This window comes from Pagrus major, chromosome 19 (genome assembly GCF_040436345.1).
Source record: "Pagrus major chromosome 19, Pma_NU_1.0".
NCBI lineage: Eukaryota > Metazoa > Chordata > Actinopteri > Spariformes > Sparidae > Pagrus > Pagrus major.
In genome coordinates, this window is record NC_133233.1 from 26,139,377 (window position 1) to 26,148,731 (window position 9,355).

The 9,355-nt window shown below is 37.4% G+C and overlaps 2 protein-coding genes across 2 annotated transcripts; one reads left to right on the forward strand and one right to left on the reverse strand.

The window, feature by feature from the left end:
- Positions 1-1,095: 1,095 nt before the first annotated feature.
- Positions 1,096-3,043, forward strand: lsm5 (LSM5 homolog, U6 small nuclear RNA and mRNA degradation associated). The gene is made up of 5 exons (XM_073488670.1): positions 1,096-1,197; positions 2,272-2,367; positions 2,482-2,509; positions 2,594-2,666; positions 2,798-3,043. The coding sequence occupies exons 1-5, from the start codon at positions 1,152-1,154 to the stop codon at positions 2,828-2,830; spliced, it is 276 nt and encodes a 91-aa protein (XP_073344771.1). The 5' UTR covers positions 1,096-1,151; the 3' UTR covers positions 2,831-3,043.
- Position 3,044: 1 nt separating this feature from the next.
- Positions 3,045-7,835, reverse strand: psme2 (proteasome activator subunit 2). Its single transcript, XM_073488669.1, has 11 exons — positions 7,616-7,835; positions 7,316-7,348; positions 7,148-7,210; positions 6,592-6,678; positions 5,574-5,622; positions 5,391-5,488; positions 5,198-5,266; positions 5,041-5,108; positions 4,210-4,264; positions 3,392-3,478; positions 3,045-3,299 (listed from the first exon to the last, which is right to left on the reverse strand). Exons 1-11 carry the CDS (start codon positions 7,661-7,663, stop codon positions 3,219-3,221), a joined length of 738 nt encoding a protein of 245 aa, XP_073344770.1. The 5' UTR covers positions 7,664-7,835; the 3' UTR covers positions 3,045-3,218.
- Between the last annotated feature and the right edge of the window lie 1,520 nt (positions 7,836-9,355).

Genomic DNA, 9,355 nt, shown 5'->3' on the forward strand with positions numbered 1-9,355 from the left:
CGTCCCGCTGCGGCGGAGGACGAGCCGCGCCGAGAGGGTTCACCGCTCAGCACTTCCGGCTTCGTCTTAAAAAACGAACATGGCGTTTGAGAGGCCGAATTTCGGTGGATTTTTTACACATTTTTAATATTTTTTTTTAGTTTTTCTTACTTTATTTAGAACGATATGTTTGCGTTTTGAGTTTGATAAAAATAACACAAATAAATAATGCATAATATGCATATGCCATGTTATTTGACACAATATGACATGCTTTTAGGATTTTCTATAACTTCATGACTTCTCATTTCCCCAGTAAGAACCCAATCACTTCAATGAATTGCCAAGACTGAATTAAAACGACTTTGTAAATTAAAATGTTATTTTTTCCCCACATAAAAGTCATTAATTAAGCTGTCATTCTTCTTTATCTGTACATTTCATCTCAATACAATTATGGTAAAAAAAAAAAAAAAACAATATCTACATCATTTTTAGATTTTCATTAAATTTGGAAAGTAAAGTATCCTTTTAGGTTTTTAAAACCTTCCAGAAGTAATCATAGGTTATGTCAGTGTCCTAAAATTGGCTACAGATCTGTGCAAAGATGTATGTTTCCGTTGAGTAAATTTAACCGATTGAGGTGGTTAAAGAATTTGTATAATGATATTTTACTATTCATTTAGAAAATAAGCCATATTTAATGTAAAATTTGTAACAATGAGTCACATTTTATATGTTTTGTATTTTTATCTTATGTATGTTTTGTTTATAAAATCTTGATCTGAAGAAAAATGTCATAAAATGGAAGTATTTATATAAAAACATGTGACCGGTGGACCCGGAAGACTACAGAAACCAGGGTGGGTAACTATCTTGACCGAGACTCTATCCTCTTTATTTTACAGTAAAAAGAATGACGTCATGCATTGCTCGGCACAGCCAGCGCCATCTTGTGGAAACAGATGAAATAACAGCATTTAATCTTCGCGTCCTTTAGTTTATATTCAGTTGTGTGTTTATTTCAGCGTCGTCACGTGTTCGTGTTTAACTCGCAGATGTCTGATCGGCGATAAACTGATATCGATTATTCACGCTCGATTGCTTTAGTCTGGCTGCGGACGCTCTTGTATCGATTGGTCGTGACTGCGCGCGGTGTCTTCAGATTCAACATGGCGGCTACTCCGGCAACAAACCCGTCTCAGTTGCTCCCACTTGGTTCGTAAACGCTCAATAATGTTGACTTAGTGTTTTACATGTGTGCTAATTAATTAATATTACAAGTGAGAGGGCGGCGGGTGAGTTTTGAGGCTGTAGTTTATATATTGGTGATGTTTTGTTAGCTAGTTCACGTTAGCATCATGCTCTCGGATACATACGCGTGATTAGCTTCATTGCTAAGTGTCTTTGCTAACAGTGTTGTGATCATAACAAGCAGATTGATGATGATCGATGCTCTCACTGTGTTTTATAAGTGATGTACGATTCAATTTCTTCAATTGAAGCAGCATTTCCTTTGTGTAGGAAGCTGAAGGGGGGATTGGGTTTATACTTAAAGCAGGGCATTTAGGTTAATAGCTACTGAATAATGTCATTTTCAAGCAAAATACTCACATTGTTACCTGAATGTCCTTTTGTTTTGGACTGTCAGGTTAAGTTACTCTCTGGGAATTGCATTTGTCACTATTTTCTGACATGTTATAGACTTGGGAGTAGTTATTTGTTCCAGCCCTGAATATACTAAAGCACTTCCAGTAGTCACAGTGATTTATTGCAGCAGAAGATAGGGAGAAATTCAATAAAAAGTCAAAATATGTTAAGATAATCTGTTAGTTGCTTGCTAATTTAATGTGTAATTTAAAGTTTGCAAACGTTTATGAAATAAAACTAGCAAATATACAAATTAGGACTACAACTGACAATTATTTTCATCATCGAGTCATCTTTTATTATTTCTTTAGTTAATCAATTAGTCATTTTGTTCATAAAATGTCATAAAATAATGTAAAATGTTTCTTTTTCATTGAGCTGATGTCTCCAAGTGTCTTGGTTCGTCAGACCAACAGTCCAAAACCCAAAGATATTCATTTTACTATCATATAAGACAACGATGCATCAAATCTTTGTGTTTTAACAGCTGATATCAGCTAAAGTTTGGTATTTTTGCTTGAAAAAGGCCTGAAAATACTCGTTTAACTAATCGTTTCAGATCTAATGCAGGTCAGGGTGCAAAGTAAGAAACAGACATGTAATTGCAGGATCTCTGATTTCAGTTTATTTTTCATCTTTTAGAGCTTGTGGACAAATGTATCGGCTCCAGAATTCACATCGTCATGAAAACCGACAAGGAAATCGTCGGCACCCTGCTGGGGTTCGATGACTTTGTCAGTATCCTTTCTGTTGTAGGTTGCACTCCGATAACAAACACATTTTCACTGCATGATTTTTATCCTGTTGGCTCTGAATAATGTCCTAGAATCAGTCCTTAATCCAACGTTTCAGACATGGTCCTGGAGGATGTGACAGAATTGTGAGTACACTTCCTGTTTTTGCATCGAACAGTCATTTTTATCTGCTTCACCTGTCGGTTGACTGACACTCGTATCTGTTCCAGTGAAATCACACCAGAGGGAAGGAGGATAACCAAACTGGACCAGATCCTCCTCAACGGCAACAACATCACCATGGTTTGTAAAGATCCTGCATGTTTACATTCACTTCACAGGCTCACACGTGGATCTTTAATCTCCACGACCTGTTACAGCTGTTTTACACCTTCGCATGATAAATAACATCCATATAATTTTGTATTTTGCAGCTCATACCAGGAGGAGAAGGTCCTGAAGTATGAGGATCGTCACTGGATGCTGACAGTTTTGTTTTGTGAATACAAGCCTTTTCCTATGTTGTGTTCCTCAGTCGATTATGTTTGTTTTGGGGTCGTTCCTTCTTTATCTTGGAGGAAAATATTTTTGTAATAAGAATCATAATTGAGTATTTGTTTTGTCACAAATCACATGTGAGAAAAGCTTTTTTTTTTAAACAAATAAATGAGAATCAAACAGTTTGAAAAACAAGCTTTCTTTATTTGTTTTAAACTCAAACAGCAGTGATAAAACTTGGATCCAGTTGATTTATTATTTGAGTAGAATAAGTAGGACAGACTGATTTAGGTGTATGTAGCGTGACTGAACACAGAGTTGATTAATAGTCCTAAGTGCCACCTCCTCTCTCCAGCATCAGTACATGGACGGCTTCTCCTCTCCCTTGGGATTGGTCACCTTGTCCTCGTTCTTGCTGATGATGTCGTACAGCTCAGCCTGTAGCGAACGGATAGAAAAACAGTTAAAACGTTCCTCTTTGACAGAACCGTGGTGATAAATACATCTTGACTCTCATCAGTCTGACTTACGTAGAAGCCGCGAATGTCGAGAACGATCACTCTGATCTCAGAGTAGATGGCCTCGTCCTTCTCGTGGACAAGCGAGCGGTAGTCCATCTGGAGGAAGAGAACGCAGAGTTAAAGGTATTTCTAATAGTTTTTATCAAAGCTTTAAAGAATGTGGCTGCGGCTCACTGTAGTTTTAACAAACAAACAGGAGGAGAAAGTGCAGTTGTTCGGGACCAGTTGTTATTTCCAGCAGTGGATTAATACACATTCGGTGCTCTGATGCACCGTGTCCCCATTTTGGGGTCGCCAAAGCTTTATGGGGGCTTCAAGGCCTTCTTGTGTAGGAAAACTTTTTAAAATGTAGAAATATTCAAGATGTATAGAAAATATACAGTTCGCACAGAAGCCCAAATGATAAGTTCAATTTTCTTTGTTTTTTTGAGTTTACAAGTTATTTATGTCGTTACCACGGAAAAAACAAAGTTTGTTTTCTCGAGATCTCAAGAAAATTATCTAGTTTTCTTCGGCAAATAACATTTGTTATTCCGTGATAATGACCTAAGCAACTCGGGATCTTGGAAACAAATCAAGTTTATCTCGTTATCAAGGAAAAACAGTAAATAATATGTTTGACCTATGACTATTTAGGACTTCCACAGGCAGGTCTGTATCTCAGCATCGAACTCATTTCTGTGAACTAAATCAAATTGTTTTTAATGTTCTGAATACTGTTTAAGATAAAAACCATTTTAAAAACTCTCATGGGATTAGTTGACACTGAAGAAATGTAGAAAATCACCAGACGTATCCTTTAAGATAAGAAGATTGTGAACACTCACCACGTGAGTCTCTTTGGAAGCTTTTGCGACAGCGTCTCCTCTCTCTGTGAAGTACCTACATGATGCAACAGAAGTGTTTTTATAAGTCACAGTCAGTCAGGAAATGTACCCATGAATCTAATGAAGCATAACAATCATATATCTAACTATTCTGTTTATACATCCATGGCTGTAGCTACTGTTAGCTTGTTAGCCGGTGAAAGACATCTTCAGGCCTGGGGCTAGCTGGTTAGCATGCTAACTTCAGTAGATATATGGGCAACACAATACATAGATGTCTTACAATAAATTTATGAAAGAAGAACATTTTATTGATGCTAGACGTTGAATTTTACAAGGACAGAAAAATATATTTTCTGTCTGTGGAGAAAGTCACCAGACTCCCTTTAAAAATCACTCATTTTTGTGAGTTGTTGAGTTTAGAGAAACTTTATAAACTTTGTAAAACAGTGTCTCTGTCGAACTCTTAATCATTGGTGCCTTCTTATAAATTCAGCATTAAATGCAAAACATGAAGTTGTTTGTTTCCTTGTAAAAAGTGTCAGTTTGTGGCAGCATGGCAAGGACAGAAAAAGGTCTTTGCCATCTGTGGAGAAAGTCACCAGACTCCCTTTAAAAATCACTCAATTTTGTGAGTTGCTGCGTTAGGAGAAACTTTATAAACTTTGTGAAACACATGTTTAAACTGTTGTTTCTTCACATTCTGCTGATAACTTTAGTTGAATGTTTTGAACTAAAATTCTTACATAGTGCACCTTTAATTGTTAAAGTTGAATTTACCGCCGTAACACTTGAACACAAGCAACATTTATATTATTTTATCCAACCTACTTGTTGATGTTGGTCTGAAAAGTGTCAGCTTTGGTCTTCACGGCACCGATTCTCTCCAGGATTTTCTCCTGTGGGGAAGAAATCATTCACAACTCGTTGAAATTTCACATAATTTGATAAACTACTACGTGTGAACGGGATGCACACAGAAATGTACCTGGATGGCGACGCCAAAGTCATTTCCATCTTCTATTTTGGGGATGAGGTGCTGAATCCAGCTGGTGACCTACAGCGACAGAGGAGAGTTTAACCTTTAAAGCAACTCGAAACGCTGAAACTTTATGTTTTCAACAGTTTTATAGAAGAAACTTGTTCATCATTCATCTTTGCAGTGACAGTGATTCACTTACAGTGATGATGGTCTCTCGAAAAGCACAAATCTCTGGTTTCACCCTCTCTAGAAGCGCTAAAATCTTCTCATTCCCCTTGATGAAGCCACATTTCGGAGCTGAAGTAGGAAGAGGAGGAATGAGGCATATTTTCACTGTCACAAGCTCTGTGTGAAGATGCCACAGAGAAGAGAAACACTTTACCTTTCTTCTTCTTCTTCTCATCGTCTTCATTCTTATCCGTCTCCATTTCCTGTGAAATTAATTTAACACAAGCAGAAATCATTACAGAGGAATCTAATATAAAGTGTCAAGTAAATGTAAATGACATGTTTTAGGCTCTCTTAACCTGCCAATGTTAGCAGCAGCACAATATCACCAGACTCCCTTAACAAATCACTCAATTTTGAGAGTTTGTTGAGTGAGGAGAAACTTAACAAACTTTGTGAAACAGATACGACAAATTCTAAATTATTGGTGCCTTCTTGTTAATTCTGCATTAAATGTTACACATTTTTTGCTATACAATTGTTCCTCATCTATGAAAGAAGACAACATTTTATTAATGGTAAATGTCGAATTTTACAAATGTACAAGTAGTTCTTTGTCGCGTGTGGACAAAGCCCCCAGACTCCCTTTAAAAATTGCTCAATTTTGTGAGTTGTTGAGTTAGGAGAAACTTTATCAACTCTGTGAAATGCGGTTGCTGACAAATTCTGATACATTGGTGCCTTCTTATAAATTCGGCATTAAATTCAAAACATGAAGTTGTTTCCATGTTGTAAGAAGTTTGTGGCAGCTGGTTGAACACACTGTTTACACTGATTTCACCATTTACACTCAATTTATGAAAAAAGACACATTTTATTCAATGTTAGTGTCGAATTTTACAAACAAAGATGTAATTCTTGGAGAAAGTCACCAGACTCCCTTTAAAAAACACTTGATTTTGTGAGTTTTTGAGTAAGGACACACTTTATAAACTTTGTGAAACGCTGTCTCTGACAAATTCTTGATTATTTGGGCCTTCTTATAAATTCGGCAAATGATTTACATTAAGTTCCTCTTTGCTTCAGCGTTACATACACGATCATCATACACCAAAGCAAGTAAACTGCAGATCAAGTCGTGTGAAGAACTTAACCCGTGCCTGTGGGTTTTTAAAGGTTATTTTAGGCGGTAGGAATCCATTAACTTGTGGATAAAATCACAGTTGTCTCACCTCGTCCTCCGGGGAAGGAGGGTCTGGTATGGGGATGTCCAGAGGAGCCTGGAGCGACGTCAAGTCTGTGATATTGAGGGCTTCATCCTGGAAACGCACAGACACGATGAGGAGAGTGACGACCAGAGGTTAAAGGTTATCGAGGTTGTGAGTTAAAAGACGTTATTAACACCCCGAGGGAGGGCACCCACTTCAGACGGGGTGTAAACAACATCTGTGTAGGATCTCAGGGCTTGTGTGGTGTAATCGAAGTCTCCAGAAGCCCTCAGATCCCAAATCCCTTCAGAAAAACACTTTTAGCAGGTGTAAATAACGTCTTTTCAAATCAGTTTGGGATCTCGGGGCTTCTGGACACTCGGAGTACGACCGGCGACCTGTAGGAAACCCTTTTATGATTCATTTTGGTTGTTTGGTTGTAAACAAGTCTCCATTTACTCCAGTTGTTTAGGGAGAACGCTGTTTTGCTGTGAAGCTGCAGAAATCCCCTGACTTTCCACCAGCACGAGGGTGAGGACACAACATCTGAATTTATCCTTTAAAATATGAACTCGCTGACCTTGAGCAAGGCATCCAGCTGGATGATCTTCTGCGGGATGTAGCTGGAGAACAGGTTCTCAGCCTGAAAAGATTTTAAAAAAAACACAAAAAGATCAGTGTTGAAGCTGCAGGATCTGAAGTATATGAGTTATGTGAACACCTGTCACGTGTCAGGACCTCTACACACCTGGTGAAACAGCGTCAGGCGGAAGTTTTCCACCTGCAGACAGAGAAAACACGAGGATATTAAAAGCTGCTGACTCACTTTGGACACAGCTTTTGGATTTACTTTCGTTTTCCCCTCACACAGGAGGGACTTTCCGCTGCTCCAGCGAGCACAGCTCCCTCTGTCTCCCCCACATGTGTGTGCTGAACACGGTAAAGACTATCAGAGGTATCGATCAGCTGTTTTAATAAAAGTCTCTTAGCATTGAAGCTATCACATGTAGCCTCTCCTGGTCCGGAGCGCGTCGACGCGCGCACTCACCTTCACCGCGCTGTCTCTGCTGATCTTCAGGGTGCAAGTCTTCGACATGACCGAGCAGATTAATGCAGGTTACAGATTAATAAAGTGAGTTAAAGTGTTTTCAAACGGAGTCAGAAGCGTGCAGGTGCAGCAGAGCAGAGGACAGGACAATATGTCTACCGAGGGAGGATTTCTTTTATTTCCTCATTCAAGTTTTCTTTCGATTTCGGCTCGGATGATGCGCCTCCCACCGTCTTCCTCCTCCTCCTCCTCTGCTGGAAAGTAGGTGGTTTCCTCAGGTTAAACTGCAGCAGAGGAGACGTGACACAAGTATAATAAGTTTAATATTGATGATAAGGTTGAAATAATTATACAAATGTGTCAAAAACAGCAGTAAATGGAGGAAGTTGTTCAGATCCTTCACTTAAAAGACGCACTGTGAAGTTTTAGAGAAGAAATTCAAACGTAATATTTTAATATTTACAATATTACTGAGGTAATTATACAAAGTTTTTTTTTACATACGTGAATAAACAAGCTGTTCTCAGAGGAAAATAAGGTCCTGGAGCTAGAAAGGTGGCAGGGTCCGCCACATGTAAACAAAATAAAAGTAAATAAAAGTAAGAAAAGTAAGAGGAAAGATATGAATTTCTACCCTAAAACTACACACTGCACCTTTAAGTAAAAGTACTTATACTACACTGTAAAAATACTCCATTACAAGTAGAAGTCCTGCATTGAAAGTGTTACTGTAGTAAAATCAGGGAAATATAGTAAAAATAGCCTAAAAGTGCTCAATGCAGTAAAAAATATCCAGTTTATAATAATAAAAAATGTACAAAAAAGTTAAAATATATTCATAATATTTGATAAAAGTCCTGCTTGATAATGTTACTTAAGTAAAAGTATGGAAGTTACAATTACAATACAGTGACAACATTCATTTTGAGGGTATAGTAACAATAAGTTGATAATAATAATAATAATAATAATAATAAATCATATTAATGCAAACAACAAATGTGTCCAAAATCCCAGTAATGCACAAAGTGTTGAGATCCTTTACTTAATTAAAAGTACTAATAACATCCTGTAAAAATACTCCATTACAAGTAGAAGTCCTGCATTGAAAGTGTTAAACTAGTAAAAAAAACATAGTAAAAGTAGCCTAAAAGTACTCAGTGCAGTAAAATGTCCCCTGTGACTGTGACTGCGATAATACAAACTCACAAATATTTATATTTGCTTGAAGCTAGAAATGTGGCAGGGTCCGCCACATGTAAACAAAGTAAAAGTAAAGATAAGTAAGAAAAAGTAAGAGTAAAGATATACATTTCGTCCCCTGAACTACACAGTGCATCTTTAAGTAAAAGTACTTATACTACGCTGTAAAAATACTCCATTACAAGTAGAAGTCCTGCATTGAAAGTGTTACTGTAGTAGAAGTATGTAAGTATAATCAGAGTATTGATTTAAGTACATTCACTCAAGTACTGTACTTGTAAAAGTACAATATTTGACACCAAAATGAAGTAGAGGGAAATACTCAAGTAAAGTACAAGTACCTCAAAATTATACTTGAGTAAATGTATTAGTATTAATTAGTTACTTCCCATCACTGCTCTGACATTAAATGCAGGACTTCTACTCGTAGTGGAGTATTTCCACAGTGTGGTATAAGTACTTTTACTCGAGTAAAGTATCTGAATACTTCCTGCTCCAGCTTTTATTTTGAAAGAGAGAAAAAAATAAACTAACCGG